The following is a 15,941-nucleotide window of genomic DNA, read 5'->3' as shown; positions in this document are numbered from 1 at the left end:
TTTGAAAACATTAATAAAACACAAACCGTTGAATGGTACATTTATTTTAAAAAGAGTTGCATATTCCCCAAGAAGTACCGTACATGTTATATTGCATTTAATAATTATAGCAAACATATACCTCATATTAAATGAAAGATGTGTTCACCAATGCAAGAGAACATGAGAAATCATGAGTTCATTTTACATTTAAATTTATCTCTCTTTTTCTTTCGAAGAGAATTTATCAAACATAATGTATGAAAAACCAAAAAATTGTGCATCATTTTCATTCCTTATTTCAAATACTGCATACAAGTTTAATTTATGACTTCAATGTTTTTTTTACACATCCTCATTTATGTACAAGTACATGTCTAGAATCTGATTTCAAAAATCATGGATTTGATGCTTACATGTAGTTTAATCAAAGATCGAAGAATTATACAATGTATTACCATGTGAAAACCCACATTATATGGAAAATCAAAAGTTTGTAATGTACGTACATGTACCAAGTGTTTGACTGCATGATTTACAACTCGGTAATAAATTAGAGCAGACACTCACTCATGCTCACTGCTTATTCCTCTGAAAGCTTCATGTAATTTTGTATTATCAGTATTATCAGTAACACGTGCACACTGTACATTTCTAGGATAACTTTTTAATATCCATGCATTAAATGCTATAATATACTCAGATGTACATAAATATAACTTGTGTCTATGTTTTAATGCACTGTGGGTTAATAAATTATTTAGTACCCATAGCTTTCCCTTCATCACTTGAACACAAAGCAAACCTCTTCATTCAGGGCTTCGGGTACTTCAGAAATACCTTGCAAAATACACACAACTACAGTACAATAATCATGTTCACTTAAATGTACAAGTTAAGCCTCTTGGATGCTTTGACAATCACGCAGCTTGTACGAAGACTGTAAGTCCTAGGCTGCTGGAATGAAGCTCTTTGATTCAATGGCTACGTGTACATAAGCCTTCCCACCAATCAGTTTCTGACTTTTTTGTTTGTCATGTCGTCTAATGGCTGAGGAGGATGAGTTCTTTTGAGCTCTTTAGTTTTATCAGTTACTGAGCACAAACCTTTTGATTCTGGTGATTTTGATTCCGGTGAGGATGACTTTGTGACCTGAAAAGAATATGTAGAATATCAACATTTTCTCTATGTACACTTTTAATTTATTTCTGGTTTCTATACAATGTCATTTAGAACTTAATTTGAGTTCCCTAATACATGTAAATTTCAACAAATGCATATGAGAGGTTATGATTTCACTTCAAATAGACAGTGGTATTGCATAATCTGTACAAACAAATTCTCATTCACCACAGAATTGCCATCTGTTTTATAGTACATATATATATATGTACCCTTTATTTAAAGAGGAAATAAATTCAACAAAACAACACTGAGATGGTGAACATCTCAAAGGGCATGGTGTGAATAATAGACAATAGGATAAAAAGAAAATTCAGAGAATTTTGCTTTGACCTCGACCTTTAACTTAGAATTTTTTTCAGCTGGCATAGAACTTCTAATTCAATCTAATTACCCCTTACATACAGGCATTTTTTATCAATCTGACTAAGATTTACCAACTGGGAAATAATATATGGTTTAAAACTGATTATAAAGAGATCTGCTATGACCTTCACATTACATGTACCTTGCCTTAAGGTACTTGCACACCATTTACCAAAAAGCTCTGTTTAGGTAAAGTTTTAGCCAAATAGGGCTAAGTGAAGAGTATATATGGGTCATTATCAAAATATGCAGACTTTTGAAAAATGTAAAACATGAGAAAATTATTGCTGAAAAAATTACTTTGATTGCAAAAAACACATTTAACAAACAATGAAGTATATCATCTAAAAATTTGCAAACATTGAAATCTACCATTTAGCTGATAATTAGACTAAAATGTAATGAACTGTAAAAATTTGGTCAGTGGTGTAACAGGCATATAGTATAGGAAAAAATTCTTAAATAAAATAAAATAATTCTTTTAAAATGATGGACATAAAGTTTATATCAACAAACTTCATTTAAAGTTATCAGAATTAGATAACAGAAAATATTTGACACATTTACATATTGACCAACATAACATTTGAGACAAAGTCTTGATGTTACTCAACAAATTTTTAATTTGAGCATTAAAAAGAACACAACTGGATTTTTCTTTTTATGGGGCATAAAAAAGACATTACTATAAATGCACTGGTGTTTTCAAATATACATGTATCATTGCCAGTTAAATTTATTTGGAGAAAAATGTACATGTTACACCACTGATTATTATGTTTTACCACTGACTTAAAGTTACACCAATGACCTAGCGATAATAAATAAGAGATAAGCGCATTAAATTTTGTAAAATAAACTAATCTCTATTTTTGATTGCATTTAAAACATGATAAATTTGATCTTAAATAAAAGTTTTCGTACCTCATTCTTTCATAATCTGAAGAGAGATACACTGTTACACCACTTATAATCAGTGTTACACCACTGACACAAAAACGGCATGTAGATGTTTTTTACACGAATTCACTCATTCTTTGATGTTATATTTCATACTATTGGCATCCACACACTTTTATCTACCTTGTATCGAGTTCGAACTTTCTTTGGCTCATCAATCTCACAAACAACATCGTCAATGCTATACCATCTCATATCAATCATACATTTTGGACAATAAAATTGAATTTTCTCCAATTTTCTCCAAAATCTATGCATACAACTCGTATAAACTTCCTCTTTGTTTGTATATGTTTCTTGAAGCTCAGCTAGCATTTGTTACCTTTAAGAATTTGAAAGATTTTAGTATAACATAATAGGGAATGTGAAATGTCAGTGGAATAACATATCTTATAATACACTATAAGTCATTAAAAAGTTTGATTTTTTAATAAAAATAAAATGTGGATAATTTCAATTCTTTATTAGAATAAATTTGTTTTTACTTTTATCTTTTAATCAAGTATTTAAATGAGTAAAACATAATTAGAGCATACAAAATGTCAATGGTGTTTCAAATAATGTCAATGGTGTAACAGGTCTCATTTTCCAGATTAAGAAAACACAATTGCAATTAAATAGTCAAGCTTTCTTTATTGTGACAGTGTCTAACTTGTAAAATTGATAAATAACAATTGTTCAAAATGCTCAAAATATAAATGAAATGGAAGGAAAAGTAAAATAATTAAATAATGTCATGTGGTGTAACAGTTTTTTCAGTGGTGTAACAACAATTTTTGGTTACGCCACTGACCGTTATACCACTGATGTATCCATAGTAAATGTAGCAGTATGACCCAAGAGAACAGATACTACACAAAGCTACATAGCCTATGTTATAATGTGATAAACATTCATCATTTATGTGAAAAACTTTTTTGTTCTTTCATATTAGAAAACCTTAAATAGCACGTTATCCCACTGACACAGTTTACATTGTATTTTTCGGAGCATACTAACATTTTCTGTCATATTTTCTATCACAATGATGTCATCACTGATACATTTATCTTTTGAGTAGCAGGGAATGATATCACTATGATCTGGGGGATTCCAACTGTAGTACAATATTATTTACTTGATGTATTTTAAGATATTTTTATATAATTTGCCTTGTAACACCAATGACAAAAATTTTTTGTACAAGCATACATCTCATCAAATTCATTGTTTTTAAAAGAGAACTTGTTAAGGAGCATAGCAGAAATTAAAATATGAATGTTGTTTTGAAAATTAACGGTGATTTTTGGAATAAGACATCAATATTATTGAAGATATTGTAGGGTAAAGACGTTGGAAAAATTTAATGACAACATAAATTCACTGAAATCTCATAACAAATAATATTTTTTTTATACTTTAAGCAGTAAAATTGTCGATTAATTTGTTCAACAATATAGGTTTAAGTTTCTAAAATCCAATGGTACTGTATATATTCCCCAGAACATTATTTTCCCCCCTTTAAATTGACACTGACACAAAAGGCTGCATATTTTGAGAATGACCCATATATATATGCTCTTAAAAAAAACAATTTTTGTGTGATCTGATATGACCTTGACATTTAACCTACAAACATCATTCAAGATCACTGCATACTCTTTGATCACAGGCACCATGTGAGTGAAGTATAAGCCAGATTGAAGCAAAGGGAGAGAAGATATACTCCTGACAATGATTTTTCTTATAATTCTGCTATAACCTTCACAGTTGACCTTGAAAATTCATTCAAGGTCACTACACACCCTTTACTCAAAAGTTCTGTTGATGTAAGGTATGAGCTAAATAGGGCTAAGTGGAAAGTTTAATTGCCCTGAGAAAAGGATTTTTGCATGGTCTGATATGACCTTGTCACTTTACCTACAAAGTTCATTCATAGTCACTGCACGTTCTTTGAACATGGACACTCTGAGTGAAGTATGAGCTAAATTGGATCAAGGGGAGAGAAGATATTTCCCGGACAAGGATTTAATTTATCATTCTGTTATGGCCTTAACCTTAGACCTAGAAACAAGGTTCAAGGACGGACAGATGGACTGACTGATTACTATAGGGCACCCGCAGAGGGGCCCTAATTACCATCTCTGTTCTTACTTGTACAACATCATCCATGGCATGTTTCTTTGTCCACTCTCTTGCTGTCTGGAGATACACAGATTTGTTGTACTGGAATTCATTAGCCTACAATGAGCAAGGTCTGTTGTCATTCACAGAAGTGATGTAAACATGGTTATTTTTCACAAAATGAATTCCTTATAAAATATGCAGTATCTGAAATAACATAAATAATTGCAAATTTTTTTAAAGATTAAAATAATTCAACATTTTTTTCTTTATTTTTAACATGTCATTTTCCGAATAAATACAGAATGAGTAAGGTTCAAAACTTGATTACATAATCTCGAATGGAGACCATGGCCTCAATGAAAAATATTGGTAACAAACCTAGTTCCTATCCAGTAACATAAAAGTTGCAATGAATTTACCCTACCTATTAAGATCACCAAAAACCCAGACTGCCTAGCAAAACCAAATTGACTGAGGTACATTCATGAAACTTTTAGAAAATGTTTCATATTCTATGTCATATTTCTACTAGCTGTCTTTTTCATATTTCAATTACCAATAGGAATTTTATCAATGAAGTAAATACTAAAGAAATTACAATTATGAAAAGCAGAATCTATCATAATATGTATGAGAGACCTCCATACAGATATACATTTAAAAAAAATGTACTTCTTTATGGATACTCCCAATGAATACTTACTATACATTACATCTAGTAAAAGTGAGTGATTATCAAAATGAAAATTGTTACCAGCAAGAGAATCATGAAAACAAAATCTGTGTACTTTTATCATTAAATGATAAAAGTACACAACTTTTAAACAATCTTACTATTTCGGTCATCAAGGGGTCCTCTGGATTAGGTTCAGCCATCAAGAGCTGGATACTTGTCAGCACTGTGGACACATTCAAACATGGTTTCCAAGCTCCCTAAACAAAATGGAGTCATAAAACTATTAATAACACTTTATAAACAAGAGATGTTTGTGAAACACTTGACTTATGCCCCCTCCCTTGGAAACATCCACAAAGAAAATGAACGTAAACTGCAAATATTTGGAATTTTTCTAAGTCCAAAGGGCATAACTGTCAAAAATTGCTTTATCATACCCAAAATCAAATTGACCTTGATATTATTTAGATAAACCTGTATACTAAATTTGCACCCTTTTTAAAGAAAATGAGTGGAAACTGCAAATAACTCGAATTTTTTTACGTCCAAGAGCCATAACCTTGTCGAAAATTGCTCGATCGTACCCAATATCAAATAGATAATATCATGAAAAACCTGTATACCAAATTTCATTTCAATATGTTCATCCTCTGCGAAGAAAATGAGTGGAAACTGTTGGTGGACTGACCGACAGACAGCAGCAAAGCAATATGCCCTCCCTTCTTCGAAGGAGGGCATAATTAACATGTATTAATCTGTCAACCAAATGGTTCAATCACATACAATTCCAATGGTATACGATGTATATGAATGTAGATGTATTGGTATTGACATATATATACATGTGTATATACATGCATTAAATTCCAAGCCAAATTTAAATTTTAAAACATAATATAAACATAAATTAATACAATGTACATTTACAAATACAAAAATTTAATAGAGAGCACCACAACATTGTGTTTTACAACATCAATTAATTCCTGAATAAGATGCAACAGTCTACAGATTGAACTAGAACTGTCCTTATGGGACTAATACCCCCGCAAGGCTAATTTCAAATGGGACAAATAATTGAATAATAAACGTTTGGAACACATCTAGAAAAAAAATTCTAGAATTGTAAAAAAAAAATTAGTTAACAAAGAAAAATTAAAATCAAAATTGTCAGAATTTCACTGTAATTACATATCTATAACAGTAATACATTTACAAATGTGTATGTATCTGATGATATATTTTTTTTAATTGATTTAAAGAAAAACCAACAAAATGACAATAACCCCTCCCTTTGCAGTAAATGGACATACCGGTAGCCAAGCAATGCTCTTCTGTTGATAAAACTTTCAATATCTTTCTAATAAGAGTCTTGAAAGATGCAATTAGTTGTTTCAAATTTTCCCCATTTTCTCCTATGGCACAATGGAACTCCATATCAGAAAATTGATCCCATAGGACTTTGATTTTCTTTGATGAGCTTTTTAAATTTAATAAACTCCCAAAACATTAATTACCATAATTACCATACTATGTAAAAATATGTAAAAAAGAAAATTTAACATTACAAACAATTTTAAAATTGCCAAAACACTACAATCATATCAGTAATTTTGAATTTCATTTAAATTAATGCCCAATAGGGTCACTTCATCAATTTACTTGACAAATAAATTTAAACAACCTCTAAAAATAGTTTAACTTCTTTATTAATAATGAATTTATTTATTTTCTTATAATGATAGAACTTTTGATATACATGAAACAGTTTCAAATAGCCCCAAAACCATCACCCATTTTACAGATTATCAATTTCCCCTAATAAAACACATGCTCCATCTGAACCATGGCTCAGATAATGGCTCCCTTGGGACAAATGAATTCAGCCACACTTGTCTTTGATGTTCTTATTAGCTCCTAAGAATTTATCATTGACAAACAAAAACTTTGCATTGTCAGTTGATAGAATACTTATAAAAAAAATTTTTTTTATTAATTAAGACATAAAGACAAAAAAACCTCCATCTGGATGTATTCATATAAATATGTTTTAGAGTGTTTTCTGTTAATTAATTAATAAAATCTGTAAGGATTACCTCCCTTACTTTTCAACATTAGTGTACACTATATAGAATAAGGAAAATGAAAACTGTCATAAAATCATTAAATCTTGTCTGATCTTAAAAAAAATTGCAGGTGCACATCTTCAGATGGTGTTCAACATATGTACAAATTTTCAAGCTGTTCCATGCAGGAATAAAAAATTCTATAGGGGGGGACAAAGTTGTGTCTACAGACACACGGACAGACAGACAGACGGACAGGGTGAAACCAATATACCCCCCCTAAACTTCGTTTGCGGGGGTATTAAAAAAATTCAGCACATGTAATGTATGTAGAATAACATACTGGTATGCATACTAGATACAAACGTGTACACTTTTAAATATAATCCTATAGCCTATAGGAACTGTAGAATACATTTGTCAAAAATTTACAGTGGATGACATTTTTTCTTCATTTTGTTATTTAAATGAAATATCATCTATATGAAGTCACATTAAATTGATGATTGAAAAAATATAATATTGTAACATGTACTACACGTTCTGTATCACATTTATTAAATCTTAAGTTTTCTGACCTTTGGGGGCATCTTCAGAGTGTCCAGACATATTCTTCCCCCACTGTCAATGTTTGGGTGGTAAATGGGTGTCAAAAAGTTTACTTTGGGAGGCTCAAATGGATATCTATAACAGAGAAAATCAGAATCTAGTACGGCCAAACAAAAAAATAGGTTTGTGTCCGCTTTTCCAACCGACCCTAACTTAAACCCGCCGACCCAAATTTTTTTCTTGTAAATTTCCGTTTTTTGTTAAAATTTCGATTTTATCCGATTTAAAAATTTATTGTGACCTCTAAATTTAAGTCGTAAAAACGCTTGTATAACTTATTTAGATGTCATCAGTGTTGTGTAGATGTTTGTTATTTACAAATGGCAGCACATGTCGTGCCGTTTGAGCTCGAGGAATGTTCCCATCAGCCAGGGAAAAAGTTCATCAGATCATTTAAACAATGACAACAAATACTTGGATTTTTTTTTATCTTACCCAGTTTAATAGATAAATGGTTTAATATGCACAATTGAACAGATGGAGAGGGGAAAAAAAAGCAAAAAAAAAATAAAAGCTGACCTACCGAACCTAATTTTTTCAGCCTGAAAACGGAAACAAACCTATTTTTTTATTAGGCCTACTTAATTTGACATAATGTATGACATTGTATGGAATATATATGCAAAGTGTTTTACATTAGGTTATATTTACATTCTACTGTGTTTTTCCATTAAATTCCGTGATGTTTAAATGCCTCTAAATGCAACAAGTAGTCAAAGGTCAAATTGACGAGTTTTATAAGGACGTCACAAACGTTGAACGCTGTAAACTGCAACGTCACAAGCGAAAATCAAAGTTCACGCTTATGGCTGTTACTGTGGCTCTTCCATTAATATTAACTTACCCTTAGGATAAGATAGGAATTGTAAGATAAAATCACATTTGCAGACAAGTGCAAGAAGTTAGAAAAAATGTAAATATAAGCATTAAATCATGATTTTTTGAAGTATACACCCTCATAACTGCAGCGGTGTGTGCATACAAATTTTCATAACACGCTAACGCGCGTTACTCAATCTGTATGCACACACCGCTGCAGTTATGAGAGTGTATACTTCAAAAAAACATGATTCAATGCTATAATAAACTTATTTTATACATATTCATATTAAGGGTCCTCCACACACTTGGGAAAAGTTCTGCCTACAAGCCCATTCTTCTAAGTTACTTAAAGATATGGATTTTTTGCATTTGTTCGACTTGAAAATGACCCCGAAAATCTCACTTTTAGGGGAAAAAATCCAACTTTTAAAATTTTTTACGGGTGTAAATTAACAGTTAATGAAAATAAAAACCACTGCAGTATTCGAAATTAGGACCAGTGAGTTGGTAGACTGAAGAAACATCCACTGCACCACAGAGATAGACAACAAAGAAAGGTGGTATAAACTGTTTCACAAGGCGCTAAAATTGCCATGTTAAGACGTACTGTCATAAATGTAGAAGTCACGGGGTGTCGTGGATCCTTAATAAAATTTGATTTTCATTTTCGTTTTAAATTTTTTTCATGAAGAAATTACCTGTCAGGTATTTGGATTTCCAACTTGAAAATTCCACCTTCATAAGGTGTTCCTTCACCTCCAATGATTTCTTTGGAAAAAAAATAAAAATGATGAAAAATTCAAAACAGGGAAAGTACAACAAACAAGTACTGAAAAGCTTTCTAACCAAAAGACCATGGTTATCTCCTGCCAGGGTAAGTGCCTGGGATAACCTTCAAGGGCGAAACGCAGTTAAGTGGGGAGGAAAGAGACGGTCAGACCCATTCTAATACCAGCACCAGACAACTCTGACAGTGTGTCAGTATTTTTTAAGGGCACTTGACTAGAGATACAGGGGGGGGGGGTTGTTAATCATGGAGTGGTCCCTCATTGCCTCTCCTATCCTGTTTAACATAGTTTAATGTTTGCTTATGCAAATAATATGGATTCAAAGGCCTTATAAAAATACACATGTACCTGGTACTTAATGTAAATCTTTATATCTAATTTGGGCCTATTTTACACCAAATGTGAAATTATTACCCATTTCATTGATTGGTTCAAATTAACCTGTTGAACTATTTATTCCATCATCATGCACTGATTACAAGGGCTCGTCACGTTCTTTTTTGTCTTCAATAATCTTTCTGATTCAGGAACAGGAACTGAAGGAATCAAGTGAAGTTATACCCAAACCGAATAATAATCCATTGGTCCAGGGGTAAATAATGATACTAATGGGTTTTAAATGTAAAAGATAATCTGTTAATTGGTTAAGGTTAGGTTTTGATATAATTACAATAATGTAACTGGATGGGAGAAATAATGATGGACCAGACCGGGTTTCGAACCGGGGCCCCCTGAATCTCTAGTCAGGTGCTCTACCAACTGAGCTTTCTGGCGCTGGTATTTGAATCGGTCTGACCATCACATTCCTCACCCCTTAAATGATCTTCGTCACCCCAGGCTCTTCCCCTGGCAGGAGTTCACATGTCAGTTCCAGGGGTTGGTCTCGGCACCAAATGTAACGGGATGAGAGAAATAATGACGGACCAGACCGGGTTTCGAACCCAGGCCCCTGAATCTCTAGTCAGGTGCTCTACCAACTGAGCTATCTGGTGCCGGTATTCGAACCGATCTGACCGTCACAATAATAAAGAAATTATGAGATAAATGAATTACCAAATTTTTGATAATATAATGTCTTCTCCTTTAGGTTTGCATACATCCCTGGTTTGCCAAAGAGATCCCGATATCAAAATTTGATAGAAAATTTCTTCTTACATGCAATCTTTTCTTAACATTTATTAATTATTCTCACTCTTTAAAGGCAGGCATAATATAATTGGTCTTTTTTACTCGTCAATTTGATTACAAGTCTGTTTGTGTACGAGTCAGTTTGGTTACGAGTTTACTTTATATGTGACCACTCTATACTATAAAATACACAAGGATCACAGGGTGTGTTCTATATTATAGTAATCATAAAAAGATGACGACAAGTTCGTGACGTGCATGCAGTCCCTAAGACCCTGAATCAATTAAAATATAAATTAAGATAAGTCTACATATCCTTACGAGCGGTTAACTGTGTCATATTGTCTTCATCATTCGTCCAACACGATACTCCGTGAGGGGGTGATTGTACAAACATTTGTAACTCCTTCTTCATTCGTAGATTCCTCTGCATTTTGAGTAGTATCGAGTGTGAAAACAAACTTTTCCCGCTTTTTCATTGTTTGCATCTTGTGCCCGATAGACGTTTCGCGCTGAGACGTTTCGCTCCTAAAGACCTTTCGCGCTGAGACGTTTCGCACCCATATATTATTATAACATATATAGCGATGTTTTAGGTGTGGTTGAAGTTTATTTGCCTTTGTTATTTTTTTAGTGCTACTCTATGATTTAATTTCTTTCACTCAACTTAAGTGTTGAAATAATTGCAATATTAGTGATTGAAAGTTTACACCTTCATTCTTAAAAATTATTAATTTTTTTTTCATTTTCAATGCAATATCAAGACTAAAGCAAATATTAATTATGACAATACATATATTTAAGCTAGAATACAAAGAAATAAATATTGTTCATTTATATATGTATGGTAATAATGTATTTTCGATACATGCAACTGATAAAATTCCTTACAGGAGGGTAAGACAGTGCCAACATACAAGGATGAGGGTCATTACGATGCAGTAGATATCGCTCAGGTCAGGGCAGGAATCCAGAGGCAGAACCCTCCCCCAGTCAATGTATTCCAGGCCCAACCCCAGAAAGAGGTCAAGGAACAGCCCGCGGAACCTGAGAAGATTGAGGACGTCAATTACACGGACTTCAAGCCAGCCGCCATGCCCCCAGCTTATATTATCAAGGAGGAAGCTGGGTAGGTCATGATCCATGGGATTACAATGTACTCCTGTCATGTACATGAATAGAGTTTTGATCTATCAAATATACAGGATATAAACATTGAATACCTTAGCTCTTACACATCTGTATGTGTTTATACATTAATATGTATACATAGTGATTACCTGGACACATAATCCCAAAAAATACTCATTCTTCAGAAGATTGAGGACGTCAATTACACGGACTTCAAGCCAGCCGCCATGCCCCCACCTTATATTATCAAGGAGGAAGCTTTTATTTACTTTGTGTATGACATGAATTAAATTGTTAAAACAACACCCCCACTGTATCCTGCTCCCTCTCTAGATACAGACCCTGAAACGTGCTACTACACCAGTTGCACGGTTCGGTTCGTTACGCTTTATGAACGGTACGGTTCGTTTTGTGAACGGTACGGTTCGCTTTGTGAACGGTACGGTACGCTTTGTGAACGGAACGGTTCGCTTCTTGCACGGTACGTTTTGCTAAAAATAGCTGCACGCTTTGTGAACGGTTTGCGCGCTTTATTAATGAGGTAGGCGTGGCCTGAACGCTTTGATTTTTCTCCATATAATTTTGTTTAGTTTTTGCCCGATCTACTTCATCAAGGTGGTAATTATGACAAGAATTTTTCTTTTTTTATATGATATATTACAAAAGAATTTCAATCGATCTATTTAAAATCAGAACGTCCATCCGTTCCCCCGTTTTTGATACGTTGCGTGAATCGTGTACTCAGTGACAACTGGGAAGCGGGGGTAATTTTAATTTTGATCGGTCTTAGTATTTAATTTAGATTAATGTAATCATTCAGATAGATTAAAAGAACTGTTTGACTTTAATCCGATATATTTTTGTTAATTCAGCGAGCTGTTGATAATTTTACAAAGCATCTTGAGTTTTTATTTCTATACATGTACTTGAGTTGAAGTCATTAAATACTTCTAATCCATTTAAAATTGCTATAACAAATTGCTCCGACGTTATTGCGATATTTTTTTAGTTTAGTTTCCTTTATCGTTGTCTTGATTCTCGGCTAGTTTTTATTATTCATAATTCGTATGATCATTCTTTATTGCGTACTACTTTAGTACTATTGCCGATCGCCGATTGCCTTAGTGAATAGACAATGTAAAATTAATGGATAGATAAGAAATCTTGAAATCAACTGTTATATAGTTTTTTGACACGAATTTTTATTCATTTTAATATTAATTCTATGATTTTCTGCACTTGTTTGTATACATAGATCATACCTACATCTAACCCGTCATCGCCTCTTTTATCTGAACTAAGATCGCGTGTATAGTTAAAATATGACTATTAGTTTTTGTTTTTCCGTTAAACTATACATGTTCATGTAACATATTTCATACAATATGTACACAACTGGATATACACAACAAGTCAATAACTTTTATTTATATAATGGCTCATTCTTTTGAACAAGTGTCCGCTCTTCACTATATGCATGCGATTTAGCTGACGTTTTATAAATGCTGACTAACCTGTTTATATTTTATTTACCTTTTTACACACATACTTGTTGTAAACAGGACACGGAAAGTACCCGGTAATCAACAAATGAATGTTAAAAGTGATAAATATATAAGAATTTATCTAGTAACAAAAATAATACGACAGCGAGGGAAAACGACTCTGATCGCCAGTACATGAATTATAATCATGAAATCGGAGAGAAATTATTGTTGAATAACTTAAAATAGGAACACTCTTTTCAATTGGGATATAAGAAAATATAAAACAAAAACGTTTCATTCGATAATTTTCTTCTAGCCATATAGGAGGAGCCAAGTAGCACGCGGCGCGTGGCGTGATCTGTACTGTTATGCTTAAACTGATTGATAGGCGAAGCACGTGGAGTCCTGAGATAAAATCCCGCTCAAATGACCAACTATAGAAACCTAAAGCGAAATTTTAAATAATAAAGTTCAGTGATAAAATTTTAATTTAAGTATTATAATCAACACACAAGTTCTCTCTCTCTCTCTCTCTCTCTCTCTCTCTCTCTCTCTCTCTCTCTCTCTCTCTCTCTCTCTGAGGGTGTATGTGATTGTGTGCAAACCATTGGGAATTATTAGATTTTTATTTGTATGAATTGAATTCATTTATTTTAGACTCACGGTTTTCACAACGATTTCAACACAATGACTAAAAGTTTGCACAGCGGACGATGTACATATAGATTGATCTCGACGGTTAAAATTTCGACGCTATTTCATATCACACATATAAGATTGAAAATCAATTTTAAAAGAGCTGTGTTTGTGCTTACATGTACTTGTTATCTCATTCAACTATTTATGATTTAATTAATCATTTTTTTTTTTGGTACATGAATGTACCCGGTAAATGATATTTTTATCGCAAGTTAATATGTGAAAATCCCGCATGTATAGAGTCGCTGAATTGTTCCACGGATCCACGCGCCGATAGTCTTTCGTGTAGTTGTTTGTGTCCATTTCTACAGACAGTTCTTTTGTTTTTTAGAGATTAAGAAAAGCCATGAAACTAACAAAGTAGAAGTAAGATATAATTAGACTATACACCCGACAGATTGTGATGAGTAACCTAACAGGTGCCCGTGGAAAGGTGTGAATACCGACATCTCGTGTACACCTATTTAAGCGTCCAAATATACAGAGTTAGTTGTAAAGTACAATAACTGCTAAAAACCAAAGAAAGACAATAACACCTGTTGTGTATAGAACCAAAGATCAGCTTCTGTACACGTGTTTCGCACGAGTGATTTTTGTTCATGTGAAATCACGACGCCATTACCAGCTATGCGGGAAATAAAGTTGAAAGTTATTTTATGGAATGCGTGTACTTTTTTTCCGTTCAATGCTTGCATTTAATGCATTAAGATTTTGTACATGTATTTATTTACAATTCATCATACATGTATGAGTGATTTTTTGTTTATTTATTGGTACATAAATAGCTCAAGAACAAATCACTCGAGTCACCGGTAATATGTGGTTGTCATTTACATTTTCTGGGTCTGCGTAACTTAAGTCGACATTTTTTTTAATTTAAAAAGGATATAAAATTATATATAGATATATTTCTATTTCAACTTTGTTTAGCCATAGTGTATATATATATTTCTAAACAAACGCTACTTTTCTAACGTTTCGGGTAACGAGATCTCTCTCTCTCTCTCTCTCTCTCTCCCGAGAATCACTTAAAGCTATGTAAAGTCCAGTATGTACCCAATGTTTCAAACATTTCATAAAAATAATCAAAATAGTATAACCACGGATTGTGTGAACGTTAATAGTTTACAATGTTTAAGAAATCGGCGATGCAAGTTTTGTCGAAAAACAAAGAAATGGTTACTGTCTGAGAAAGGAAATATTTTTGTGACTGTTTTATAAGAATAACAGTTTTAAATCTTAGTATGTGTTATCTAATCCCGTATAAAAAATCTAGCAAAATATTGAACTTATCTGGTCAGCGATAATCTCCGTCCGTATTCATCGAAAGACATTAGGTCAATAAGCCATATATGTAAGTTGCACGCTTATTGCACGGTACGGTACGCTTTTTTGTCCGTCTGGAGGCGGGTCTTGCATTAATTATCATGCACGCTTTTTGCACGGTACGGTTCGCTTTGTGAACGGTACGGTTCGCTTTGTGAACGGTTCGGTTCGTTTTGTGAACGGTACGGTACGCTTTGTGAACGGTACGTTTCGTTTTGTGAACGGTACGGTTCGTTTCTTGCACGGAACGGTACGGTTCGTTTTAGAGGTGTAGTAGCACGTTTCAGGGTCTGTAGGTGCTAATTAAGAGAAGATAATGAAAAGATCCTCTAGTAATACAATGAGGGTTTCATACCTCACTTTGGAAGTAAACCATGAAGAGACGGATCTCACAAAGAAAACAGGCCAAATACAAGTTAAGCTTCATTGGCAGAACAATTACATAATTTTGGGAGATATCCTTTAATTGTAGAAATATGATCACAGAAATGATATTTCATTTGTACGTATTTGGGTAATAAGTAGGTGAATTCTTTTGGGATATATAAGGGTTCTTAAAAATATTATGTATAAATCAGTTGCCATTAATAAGCTTACTGAACAATTTTATGACATT

At 33.0% G+C, this 15,941-nt stretch overlaps 1 protein-coding gene across 1 annotated transcript; it reads right to left on the bottom strand.

Moving 5' to 3' along the window:
• Window positions 1-25: 25 nt before the first annotated feature.
• On the bottom strand, window positions 26-11,183 carry LOC128172559 (ubiquitin-conjugating enzyme E2 T-like). Its single transcript, XM_052838327.1, has 6 exons — window positions 11,004-11,183; window positions 9,465-9,534; window positions 7,914-8,019; window positions 5,428-5,526; window positions 4,621-4,707; window positions 26-1,131 (listed from the first exon to the last, which is right to left on the bottom strand). Exons 1-6 carry the CDS (start codon window positions 11,113-11,115, stop codon window positions 991-993), a joined length of 615 nt encoding a protein of 204 aa, XP_052694287.1. The 5' UTR covers window positions 11,116-11,183; the 3' UTR covers window positions 26-990.
• Window positions 11,184-15,941: the final 4,758 nt, after the last annotated feature.

This window comes from Crassostrea angulata, chromosome 1 (genome assembly GCF_025612915.1).
Source record: "Crassostrea angulata isolate pt1a10 chromosome 1, ASM2561291v2, whole genome shotgun sequence".
Classification (NCBI taxonomy): domain Eukaryota; kingdom Metazoa; phylum Mollusca; class Bivalvia; order Ostreida; family Ostreidae; genus Magallana; species Magallana angulata.
The sequence above is the reverse complement of the archived record's forward strand: the minus strand, read 5'-3'. Positions and strand labels throughout refer to the sequence as shown.

Bases quoted from the DNA above. Each gene is read 5' to 3' on its own strand.
- LOC128172559 (XM_052838327.1), bottom strand. From the start codon at position 11,115: ATGCAGAGGAATCTACGAATGAAGAAGGAGTTACAAATGTTTGTACAA. The intron at 5,527-7,913 runs GTCAGAAAACTT...CATTTTGTTTAG, and splicing joins CTCTGAAGATGCCCCCAAAG to GGAGCTTGGAAACCATGTTT. The intron at 4,708-5,427 runs GTAAGATTGTTT...TGCTCATTGTAG, and splicing joins ACCCCTTGATGACCGAAATA to GCTAATGAATTCCAGTACAA.